Raw genomic sequence first — 13,199 nt, forward strand, 5'->3', positions numbered from 1 at the left:
GTACTGGAGTGGGGTGCCATTGCCTTCTCCGATTAATCAGCTATACCCTAGTACAAAACAAAAAGTTTTTTAAAAGTGAAAAATAATACAGTATTCTTTAATGTCAATTACTCACTTTTTCAAAAGTGTTTTTTATGAAGTCTGCTCTGATTTTATCTTTTTCTTTCAATGGTAGGCTTTTAAATAATTTCTCTGGAATTATATTTTCAAATATCTAAGAATTCATTAAATTTTTAAATTAAAAAAAAAGTATGATACTGGTACAAAAATAGACACAGAGATCCATAGAACAAAACTGAGAGCCCAGAAATCAACTCATGCATACATGGATGATTAATTTACGACAAAGGAGTGAAGAACATGCAGTGAGAAAAGGAGAATCTGTTCAATAAGCAGTGTTGGGAAAATTGGCTAGTCACATGCAAAAGAATGAAACTAGACCACTATCTTATATCATAGGGTTTCCCTGGTGGCTCAGATGGTAAAGAGTTTGCCTGTGATGCAGGAGACCCAGGTTCAATTCCTGGGTCGGGAAGATCCCCTGGAGAAGGAAATGGCAACTCACTCCAGTATTCCTGCCTGGAAAATTCCATGGACAGAGGAGCCTGGCAGGCTACTGTCCATGGGGTTGCAAAGAGTCGGACATGACCGAGTGACTAACACTGCACTTCATCTTATACCATACACAAAATTAACTTAATATGTATTAAATACTTGAATGTAAGACTTGAAACCATTCAATTTCTAGAAGAAAGCTTAGGCAGTAACCACATTGAAATCAGTCTTAGCAGTGTTCTTGTGGCTCTGACTCAAAAGTAAGGGAAAGAGAAGCAAAAATAAACAAATGGGATCAATAAAATGAAAAACCTTTTGCACAGAGAAAGAAACCATCACTAAAATGAAAAGGCAGCCTATTGAATGGGAGAAGATATTTGCAAATCGTACATCTGATAAGAGGTCAATTTTCAAAATATATAAAGAACATATACAACTCAACAGCAAAAAAAACAAACAACCCAATTTAAAAATGGGCAGAGGACCTGAATAAGCACTTATCCAAAGAAGATATACAGATGACCAATAGGGACATGAAAAGATGTTCAACATCACTAATTATTAGGAAAATGAAGCTCAAAACCACAATGAGATATTGTTACCAAAAGTGGGCTAACTGCTCGCTGCTCAAAAGCCAAAATAGACGACTGCACAATTTTTTTTTTTTCTTTTATCTTCATGAAGTGAAGTGAAATGAAAGTCGCTTAGTCGTGTCTGACTCTTTGCGACCCCATGGACTATACAGTCCATGGAATTCTCCAGGCCATAATCCTGCAGTGGGTAGCCTTTTCCTTCTCCAGGGCATCTTCCCAGGGAACGAACCCAGGTCTCCTGCATTGCTCTCCAGCTTTTCCCAAAGAGGGTATAGTGGCGGCAAAATGTCAGTATTTCAGAGCCTTTTCTCTAGACTAGAGTCACTGAGCTTCCTCCAAGCTTCTGTTTAGGAGGTAGGAGATTGGCTAACGTAGCTCCAAATGCATGGTAGGGTAAAGATCAATCTTTTTCTCTGCATATGTTCAGATTGGAGAATGAACAATAAGGAAAAAGCTTTTTTTTTCCTGTTCACAATCAAGACCAACACACACACACACTTTGGTATCTGTTTTTAGTTTATGTTAAGAACTTCCTCCATGTCATTAAAATTATTTCAGAATCTCATATTGCATGTGACGTTGAGTGTCACTATTTTAATATTTAGCTTTTTCCTTTGTTGTACATTTATGTTGTTTCCATAGTCCTTTTTTTTTTTTTCTCCCAAAGGTGACTGTTTCAAGAGAATCTTAATTTACTTTATGCTCTTTCCTATACAGGTTACATTCAGCATGCTGGAAATTTACAATGAACAGGTAACAACAATTACATTTTTTGACAGACAATTCTAAGCGATTCTCTGCAGCTTAAAAAATGGCAGGGGCTCCCCCTCATCCATCCTACAGATAAGTCAACACCTGTTAGCCTGGCATTGGCTATCCAGCCCTAACCTACCTCATTTTAGCTAGGTTCCGCTTCATCTTATGTCCTTCTATCTCTACACACTCCTTGCATCAGCCACATAGAACCTTTCTCCCTTTCCACAGTATGTCCTTCTCTCCTACATCTATCCTTCCTCTGCCTGGAATACCCTTCTTGGTTTCTCTGGTCTTAGAGAAACCACTGAAATTCAGGTCCAGTTCAAATGTCAGCTTATCTATACATTCTAAAGCAGTTGGCTTCAGCATGAGGGTTGGCAAACTTTATCTTCAAAGTACAAACAGGAAGTATTTTAGACTTTGAGGGCCTTGAAGTCTCTATCACAACTACTGTACTCTCCCCTCAGAGAGCAAAAACGGCCATAGCTGAAGTGTAAGTGAAGGGTAAATGAGCTGTGTACCAATACAACTTTGTTTCTAGACACTGAGGCTTGAATTTCACATAATTTAGCAAATCTGATCGTAGTTGGAATATGGTTTCAGATCCCTGCTTTCTCAGTTACTAGTTTTGTGACTTTGAACAATTACTTTGTCTCAGAGCTCAGATTGCTTATTTATAAAGCAGAGAATTTAAAATAAGACACAACCAGGGACTTCCCTGGTGACCTAGTGGCTAAGACTCCACGCTCCCAATGCAGGAGGCCAGGGTTTGATCTCTGGTCAGGGAACTAGAGCCCACATGCCGCAACTAAAAATCCTGCATACTGCAGGGAAGGTCAAAGATCCCCCAGGCTGCAACTAAGACCCAGCACAGCCAAATAAATAAATATTTTTTAAAATAAATACAATAAACTAGACCACACATTGAGACGTAGTGCTGAGCAAATACTAGTTATTCAGAAAGTCCTTTTTCATTCTACCCTTTCCCTTTGCCCTTATACTATAAAATTTTATTTCCATATTTATATTTCTAGAGCAAAGGATTACACCTTTCTATTTGCAATACTTAGTATAATATTCCCTTTCACTTTTCACGTTCATGCATTGGAGAAGGAAATGGCAACCCACTCCAGTGTTCTTGCCTGGAGAATCCCAGGGACAGGGGAGCCTGGTGGGCTGCCGTCTGTGGGGTCGCACAGAGTTGGACACGACTGAAGTGACTTAGCAGCAGCATCAGAGGCAGTATAATATTTGGTTTAAAATGGATGCCCCTAAGGTTTGCTGAATGGATAAATTCACAAAGGTATCTATAATTGTAAGTTTCTTAAGGGCAGTTTCATATCCTAAGATTTCTTATATAACTCCAAGCATTATCCAAAGTCTTGCACTTAATCATTGCTAAATAAACATTGATGGAATAAATCCACCCATGTTTTTCTCTTTATATTAAGGAGAGAAAATACCCATTTTGTTTCTCATATGCTTCCATGAGCCATTTATTATTGTTGAAGGTTGATAGCAAATTCAAGTGGGTTGTTATTCTAAGGTCACTGATTAAGTTTCTATTTCTTTCAAAGTGATGGGCCTGGAAGGCAGTATGACTCCTTTATTTCATACCAAATAGGCAGCTTCACTTCGTTACCAAGTTCAGATGGAAGAAACAGGGAAATGGCATCCTGTTGTGGGCCCCCTACTGATAACCTATTAATGAAGATAATCTCTCTGGAATTTTGTTTTCTCATCTCTAAAATAAGGACATGGACATACTTATAACCTCTTCATGTCTTACCAGCTTGGAGTCTGGTATTTTTCCAGTAGTACTTCAATAGTCTAAGTGAAGTTTATTAGATACTTTTAATATTTCAGACATCATACTAGACTCTGAGGATGAATAAAACCTAAGATGTGATTTCTGCCATGGAGAAGCTTGGTGGTAGATTTTACATCCTCTCCAGACAGTAATAAAATATATCATGTATGCTGCATGAATGGTAAAAAGGCATAGAAGAGAGACCAACTAATACTACCTGCGATTGTTGGTGTTCTTTGTAAACAGAGGAGTTAGACTGGATCTTGAAAGATGCAATGAGTTTGGTGAGCCAGGAGGAGGGTTGGGGGCATTTTAGGTGGCATGATTAGTACCAGCAAGTCCAGGGACACGTGAAAGCACATGGCGTTTAAGGGAACAGTGAGGGCTCCAGGTAACCAGAGTTAGAGGCATGCAGGCAGGTGAGAATGGGGAAGCATCAGGAGAGGGAGCTAAACATCAGTTGCCAGAAGGCAAAGGCCCTTTGGTAGGCAATGGAGCATCAGTGAAAGATTCTAAACAAGGAAATAAGAAAATCAGCCTTGGGTTTAGAAGATCTCTCTAGCAGCAGAGTGAAGTTGTATTTGGAGAAGTGCCAGATAGAAGCAGAGCTAGGAGAGTCCCGTAGGGGCTGAAGTGAGTGAGGAAGGTCTCATCATTGACTCAGTCTCCAGGTACTACCTGGAGAGTCCAGTGTCAGGAACTGCCCTCATCTCTGGGCCCTCACACTTCCATTCTATCTGGTTAAACCTACTTATCTTTCTTCTCTAATGAGCCCTATTCAGACATATCTTCAGCCTTAGATGCCACTTCTTATATTTATATTGCTCAGTGGAAGTTATAGGAAAGGCTTTCTAGCTAAGGCAGAAGTTGTCACCATTTCAATGTCTTCCTATCTCTGGCTCTTCTGTCCACTGTCCTAACTTTTCTTGCCTGAATTCAGTCTGTGTGTGATCTTGCCTCTGTTGCAGGAAGGGGAACCCTTTCCTGGGCCAAGAGCGGGTTCTTATCTAGCCCTCAGAAAAGAATTATCTGAGAGATACATAGGACAAAGCTAAAGACCTTATTGGGAAAGGGGTGCCTGGGAGGAGAGCAGCAGGGTAAGGGGATCCAGGAGAACTGCTCGGCTACGTGGCTGGCAGTCTTGGGTGTTGTGGTGATGGGTTTAGTTTCCAGGTTGTCTCTGGCCAGTCATCTTGCTTGGCCCATATTTGGCCTAACTCAGAGTCCTTCCTTGTGGTGTGAGCATCTCTCAGCTAACATGGACTCCAGCATGAAGGATTCTGGGAGGTTAGTAAGGCATATTATGGGGTGGTGTCTGCTCTCTCCTTTTGGCCCCTCCTGAATTCTCCCAGTTAGTTTTCTGCGCCAGCACCAAATTCCTTATCAGGAGGGACCTCCTGGTGCAGACAGCTCATGCAAGCGGTTATCATTGTGCCTGGCCGAGGCTGGTGGTTTCTGTCAGTGGTTCCCTAGCAACTTGACTCTAGGACTTAAAGCTACAGAATATTTGAGCTGGGGGAGATCTTAGAAATCATTTAGTCCATTCCCCTCCTCTTATGAGAAAAAAACTGGCAGTGTAGGAGACTTCCCAAAGCTCTCATAGTTTGGAGGCAGAACCAGAAGTAAGAACCCAGGTCAGATTCCCAGCCCAGACCTCACTGCACCATGTAACACCAATTCCCCTCTGCAGAGGCTCAGGCTCTAGCAGGTTCCCATAGCTCGACCTGCTGTGCCCCGGCAGAAGTGGCTTTCTGGGGGGAAATGCACCATGGGTTTTCACCTGAGGCCATGGTCTAAGTGTGACATCACACAACTCTCCAATAATAATAATAATAATGAGATCCAAAAAATTACCTATATTCTTGTGTTAGGTTTGCCTATAGCAAATCCTGTTTGGGTTAGATAAATTTCTTGGAAGTAGAGATTCAGAGTGGTGGCGTTTGTGGCAGCATGATTTAACCTAGGCAGAACATTAGGTACTTTGAATGTTATGAACTTTTAATTAAGTTTCATTTATCACTGTTCTTAGAAAAGTAAGACTTCATTATTTTGTGATACAAAATTTGTGACAATTCAGAAAGAGATAATTTATTTTTGTGTTATCTACAAAGGAGTTTCTAATCAACTGCAAGAGTTAACAAGATTTCTAGGAACATACTTAGGTTAATAAGAGAACAATATTTTCAACCACAAATGCTTTAAAATCACCACTGGGGCTTCCTCAGTGGCTCAGATGGTAGAGAATCTGCCTGCAACACAGGAGACAAGATTCGATCCCTGGGTCAGAAAGATCCCCTGGACAAGGGGATGGCTACCCACTCCAGTATTCTTGCCTGGAGAATGCCATGGGCAGAGGAGTCTGGCAGGCTCCATGTGGTCACAAAGAGTCAGACATAACTGAGCAACTAACAGTTTCACTTTCATTTAAAGTCAGACAACTATAGATACCAACTAAATATTGTTTCATGCTACAGAAGCAGTTCCCCCAATATCCTACATGCAATGTATTAAACATTTCTTGTTAACTTAGCTCCGGTTACACTGTTCTCTCCAGAAGCATTTCACTGGGTGCCTACTATGTGTCAGGAGCTATGTTAGGATTTACTAGTCAACTCCCACCCTCAGGGAGTTTGCAGGCTGGTTGAATTGCTCTTGTTGTTGTTTACTCGCTCAGTCATATCCAATTCTGTGCGACCCCATGGACCGTAGCCCACCAGGCTCCTCTGTCCATGGGTTTCTCCAGGCAAGAATACTGGAGTGGGTTGCCATTTCCAGAGGATCCTCCACACCCAGGGACTGAACCTGTGCCTCCTGCATTGGCAGGCAGATTCTTTACCGTCTGAGTCACCAGAGAAGCCCTGAAGTGCTGTAGGTACTTGAAAATAATAAAACTGAAATCCTTAAAAAAAAAAAAAAAAAAGCTTCTGATTTCACTAACTACAACAGGTTTCTCTATTTTCTTACTTGTCATTTCTCTGTTTCTTACTTATTGTAAGTCATGAGGCTGTCTGGTACCTACAGAACTTTAACATTTATTTATTCATCCAATATATATTTACTGAGCATGTACTATATTCTACGAGGAGCTATAGCAGTGAAGTCAACAAAACTTCGTGCCTTCCTGAAGTTTGCGTTACTTGTTTTACCACAGGTAAGAGATTTGCTATCCAAGATCAAGAAACCTGGAGGGTTAAGAGTAAGGGAGGACCAACAGCTGGGCTTTTATGTGGATGGTCTGAAGTCAGTGCCTTGTGAGAACTATGCCCATATTGAAAGACTGATGGAACAAGGGGCAAAAATAAGGACCACAGCTTCGACCAACATGAATGCCAGCAGCAGCCGGTCTCACATGATCATCACCATTCAGTTCAAACAGGTGAGATTCAACTGGATACCAGTGTCCCCACCTCTCACCAAGGGGGTCTGGGGATGTGTTCCCAGTAGCATTATGGGCTGGTGAGTATTATGGAGTGTTTTAGATTTGATCTATGGATTAAGACAGCTATTTCCGAACATAGACTATAGGGTCAGAAGCAGGAGAAAGTAAAACACTTGTCTTTTCCTGCCTCCCTACCGCCACATCCATGCCCCACTCTGGCCTAAGTGATCCCATTACTGATAGAGGGTCACTAGTAAGGTCCCAGAAATGCCTGTAGGGCTAAAGGCTATTTTCCCTCAAGTAAATTACATACTTTGAGAAACAGGTTTTGACCCCCAATTTGATGGAATTGTGGAAATAGGAGAGTGAGTCTGTGGTTTGTCATGGAGAATTCCTATTAACAGTCCTTCCATGCATCACCAATATAATGATGGTCAGCTTTCAGGTCCATGGGCCTAGAGGACAACCAGATACTGAAGTGTCTTTCTGAAATTTGCAAGTCCAAGATAAAGCCTTTGAAACCACGTCATCCATGTAATGCTCCACTAGCAAGAATCTTTGATAAGCTAAAGCATACTTTCCTCCTCCATTCTCCTTGGTTGGGAATGATGTAGGGAATGATAGCTACAATTATGGACAATTTGACTCAGAAATGGTTATCATAAAGCCTGGGTAAGCATGAGAGTTAGCTACAATTTTACCACCTCCTTCTCCTATGCCACAGCGCTAGTAATAGATAAAATAGTAATAAATGAAGATTGTCCTGTTCTAGCCAGGATTGGTAGAAGAACACTAGACCATGTAGGAATCCATTTACCAGCTCTGAAATCGTGGGAAATAACTTACCTTTCCTGAGTCACAGCTTCTTGGTCTGTAAAATGAGACAGTTATCCTCGTAGGAATGTTGGGAAATTTAGATAAGATATTACATTTTTTAAAAAATATATTACATTTTAAACTTTGTATTTATTTTATTTTTTGCTGGGCTGGATCTTCGTTGCTCTGCAGGCTTTTCTCTAGTTGATATGAGCAGGGTCTTCTCTCTAGTTGGTATGCAGGCTTCTCATTGAGGTGGCTTCTCTTGCTGTGGACCATGGGCTTAGAGAACAGGCTCAATAGCTGAGGCACATGGGCTTAGTTGCCCCATGACATGTGGGATCTTCCCACACCAGGGTTTAAACCCATGTCTCCTGCACTGGCAGGTAGAATGTTTACCACTGAGCCACCAGGGAAGCCCAAGATATTATGTTTTAAAGAACTCTGTAAATTTCCTTGGTGACTCAGACAGTAAAGAATCCTCCTACCATGCAGGAGACCTGGGTTCTATCCCTGAGTCAGGAAGATCCCCTGGAAAAGGGAATGGCTACCCAACTCCAGTATTCTTGCCTGGAGAATCCCATGGGATAGAGGAGCCTGGCAGACTACAGTTCATAGGGTCACAAAGAGTTGGACAGGACTGAGCAACTAAGCACACAAGTAAACTTTTAATTATTATTCACTTGATTTTTACAATGTAGGTAAGATGTTACATTGATAGACTTTATATGAATATAATATTCACTTTATATGAATGTAACATTCATTCTATATTCATAGACTTTGTATGTATTATATTTACAATGAATATAAAGTGTTACATTCATAGACTTTATAAATGGTTTTCTGGGCTATTTTTTAATTTGATATTTTAGAGGTAGGAGACAAAATTAACTGGATAGAAACAAGCATACTCTGTTAATTGGTGTCAGTACTCTTGCCTGGAAAATTCCATGGATGGAGGAGCCTGGTAGGCTGCAGTCCATGGGGTCGCGAAGAGTCGGATATGACTGAGCGACTTCACTTTCACGTTTCACTTTCGTGCACTGGAGAAGGAAATGGCAACCCACTCTAGCGTTCTTGCCTGGAGAATCCCAGGGACAGCGGAGCCTGGTGGGCTGCCATCTATGGGGTCGCACAGAGTCGGACATGACTGAAGCGACTTAGCAGCAGCAGCAGCAGCAATATTATCACCTAGTAGTGTATGCCAGGCATGATTAGAACCATTACATCTATTATACTTTATCCTCATAACATCCCAATAATATGCTATCATCCCGATTTTACAACTGAGAGAAGTTAAATCATAGCTCAGAAAAGTTAAATCATTTGCTCACAGTTACATGACAGCAAGAGAACCTGTAGCATTCTTTCCACTACATGACTACACCATCCTAAACAGCTACTTATTTTTCAGATTTCACAGTATCTTTAAAATATTTATTGATTGGGAAGTGGTTAGGACTCTGCACTTCCACTGAACAGGGCACGTGTTCAATCCCTGTCAGAGAACTAAGATCCCACATGCCACCTGACATGGCCAGAAAAAAAAATGATTACAGAAATATTAGGACAATAATTGGTATCTAATACATAACTGGAAATAATGTTACAGAAGGGAAGGGGCAACTGAGATATTTGGACCTAATAATGTTATTGTAAAATGTCATTGTAAAGAGGATGGCATTTTAACTTGCAAATTTTATTATATCTTTTTTGAGTGTGAAATACAATTAGAAAAATATTTCAGAATGTAAATGTAAAATAGATTGACTTCTCGTGTAGCCTGCTACCCCTCTAATAGCATTACTTGTGGTGCTTTCCTGCAGGTTTTCCTAGACAGAGACCTCTCCAAACAGTCCAGTATTAACTTGGTAGATTTAGCTGGAAGTGAAAGGCAGAAATCTTCAGGATCAGAAGGAGACAGACTGCGGGAAGGATCACGGGTTAACCTAAGTTTAACCAATTTAGGAAATGTCATCAGGTAAATAATCAGTGGACAGGTACTTATTTGTGCCATAAAAATGACCTCAAATATCAAAATTTAGATTAATCATAACCCTTGGTTCATGACCAGCTAGCATCATTGGTTAATTTCTGGCTTCTCCTAGATTTTATTTTAAACTAATTAATTGCTTTTAGATGAAATAACAAACACTAATAAAACTACCACCAAATCCAAAAAACAGTTGGAGGTAATCACCATCTTGCTCCCCTTGGAGGTGACCATCATCTTGAATTTTTTGTTTTATGTATGTCCCTCCCCCCCCCAACTTTCTTTCTCCCCTTCCTTTCTTCCCTCTTTCTTTCTTTTCTTATTTTATCACACGTGAATATTATATTCAGTAGCACTGATTTTTTAATTTTATGAAAGGGTAAAATATTATGTATAAATTACATTATAGTAAAGTGCACAAATCTTAAATGTTCAGCTCAATGGATTTTCATATATGTATATATCTATGTAATTAATGACTAGACTGAGATATAGTACATTTCCAAAACCCAGAAAACCCCCTCATGCCTTCTCTTTGGCTTTTAATCCCAACAAAAGAAATCAACCTGCTATCAAAGATTTATTTTTGCCTAGCTGTTTTGATTTTCATATAAATGCAATCACATATCAGATCATTGTCTTTTATATCTGGCTTCTTTCACTAAGGATTGTTTCTATGGGACTTATCCATGATGTTTTGCTTAGCAATTATTAGTTCTTTTTCATTGTTATGGATTATTTCATCGTAGGAATATACCATTATTTATCCATTCTTCTATTTGATGGGCATTTAGTTTGTTTCCAGGTTTTAACTATTATGAATAAAGTTGCTACAAACGTTCTTGTACATATAATTTGGGGAAAATAATTACTCATTTCTCTTTAGTATATACCCAGGAGTATAGTTTGTTTTTAGATTCAACGTTATTAACAATATCCATCTATCTTATGTGTGGCTCTAGTTAATTTATTTTCTGTTCTTTTACTAAACATTGTGTCTATGAGATTTATCCACATTGTTACAGTAGCAGTTGTTACAGCGTCCGTGTTCTTGCTCTTTTTCATTATTATGTAGTCATCCATTGTGGAAATATGCCACAATTTATTCCTTCATTCTCATATTAAGTGTTAATTTGGTTGTTTCCAGGGTTGTTGTTTTGTTTTGGGTGTTTTTGGCTTTTACAAATAGTGCTACTATGAACATTCTCATAAAGTCACCGAGTATCAATATACTAAAGGATTTTTTTTATATCGGCAACTGAAATTATTGTGCTTTATATATAAAGTGTGTGAATGCCTAATTTTTCTAGATGGTGATAAATTGTTTTCCAAAGTTGTTAGTCCAGTTAACATTCCCAGTGGCAATGTATAACATATCCCATTAATCCACATCTTTTCTAAGGCTTGATGTTGTCAGATTTCTTGACATTTACCAGTTAAATGGGCATAAACATACTTTGGGCTTCTGGGATAACTCAGTTGGTAAAGAATCCGCCTGCAATGCAGGAGACCCCAATTTGATTCCTGGGTCGGGAAAATCCCCTGGAGAAGGGATAGGCTACCCACTCCAGTGTTCTTGTGCTTCTGTGGTGGCTCAGCTGGTAAAGATTCCACTTGCATTGCGGGAGACCTGGGTTCTATCCCTGGGTTGGAGAGATTCCCTGGAGAAGGGAAAGGCCTGGAGAATTCCATGGACTGTACAGTCCACGGGGCCGCAAAGAGTCAGAGACAACTGAGCGACTTTCACTTTCAAACACACTTTACTGTGGTCTTGAGAGCCCTGGTTACTAGCAAGCTTGAACAACATTTGATTTCTTTTTTAGCAAAAAAATACCTGTTCTTATGTTTTCCCCTTTATTCTATTTATTTACTGTCTTTTTCATTGATCTGTAGATGTTTTAAACATATTTTTATTACTCTTCTCTCAGGTATATGTATCATAAGTATCTTCTCCCAGTTAGTAGATTGTGTTTTCACTTTTTAAAAGATGTCTATTGATGAGCAGAAGTTATGGTGTATGTTTTGCATTTTTTCGGTGTCTTATTTAAGAAAAATTTGTGCTTAAACCCTATCTATCTGAAGTTGATTTCTGTGTATAGTGTAAAGTAGGCATCCTTTTCATTATTTTTCCTTACAGATTACTAATTTTTTTTTTTGTCTCATTTGTTGAATAGTCTGTCCTCTCCAAGTGATCTTCTATGCTACCTTTATCATATGTCAAAATTCAACATGTTTTTTTCTAACTATTTCCTGGCTTTTTCATCTGTTCAGTGGTCAAAGTCTAAAAATTATAAATACTTCAACCTATTCATGGATAATGGGCTTCTCAGGTGGTGCAGTGGTAAAGAATCCGCCTGCCAGTGCAGAAGATACCAGAGACACAGGTTCCATCCCTGGTCAGGAAGATCCCCTGGAGAAGGAAATGGCAATCCACTCCCGTATTCTTGCCTGGAGAATCCCATGGACAGTGAAGCCTGGTGGCCTACAGTCCATGGGGTTGCAAAGAGTTAGACACAGTGAGCAACTGAGCACACACATCCTGGGATAATATGAAGATCTCCATCTTACATATGTCATTGTTGACATGTATTCTAATTTTATTCTTTAACCACCAAATATTATTATTACTGTTTCATACAGTTAATGTTCATTCACATTTATCTATTTTTAAAATTATTTTTATTCATTCCTTCTTAAACTTCAGAGCTGCTATATAAAATCAGTTTCTTTCTAATTGAAATATTCTCTAGATTTTCCCTTAATGACCATTTGCTGACAGCAAATTTAGTTTTTGTTTGGTTGAAATTTCTTATTTCAATTCATTTTTGAAAGATAATTTGCTGGGTATATAATTCTAGATAAGTAGTATTTTCTTTCAGCTTATTAATGATACCATTCTACTGTTTTCTGTTGTTGGCCTAATTGCTATTCCACTGAAGACAATCTTTTTCCCTATCTGCTTTTAAGCTCTTCTTATTTGGTGTTCTGCAATTTAATTCTGTTGCAGTTTATTTATCCTGCTTGGAATTTTTTAGTCTCCATAGGTCTATGATAGTGATTTTCATCAACACTAAAAAAATCACAGTCATTATCTTTCACATATTGATTCTGCATATTTTTTTTCTCCTTTCTCTCCTGGAACTTCAATTACCCTATTTGAATCTTCTTTTCCTGTCCTCTATGTCTCCTAACCTATCTTTCTGATTTTTCATCTCTATGTCTCCAGGCTGCAATCTAGATTTCTTTTGAACTCTCTAGTTCACTAATTCAATTATCACGGTGTCTACTGATGAA

The 13,199-nt window shown here is 39.2% G+C and overlaps 1 protein-coding gene across 1 annotated transcript in view; it reads left to right on the forward strand.

The window, feature by feature from the left end:
- LOC128061778 (kinesin-like protein KIF28P) overlaps window positions 1–13,199 on the forward strand; it is a 67,835-nt gene that overhangs the window by 16,527 nt on the left and 38,109 nt on the right. The window contains exons 4-6 of the mRNA XM_052654146.1: window positions 1,866–1,901; window positions 6,866–7,090; window positions 9,739–9,893. Coding sequence (XP_052510106.1) covers window positions 1,866–1,901; window positions 6,866–7,090; window positions 9,739–9,893 — 416 coding nt within the window. The remainder of the gene's footprint in view (window positions 1–1,865; window positions 1,902–6,865; window positions 7,091–9,738; window positions 9,894–13,199) is intronic.

Source organism: Budorcas taxicolor, chromosome 16 (assembly GCF_023091745.1).
Source record: "Budorcas taxicolor isolate Tak-1 chromosome 16, Takin1.1, whole genome shotgun sequence".
NCBI lineage: Eukaryota > Metazoa > Chordata > Mammalia > Artiodactyla > Bovidae > Budorcas > Budorcas taxicolor.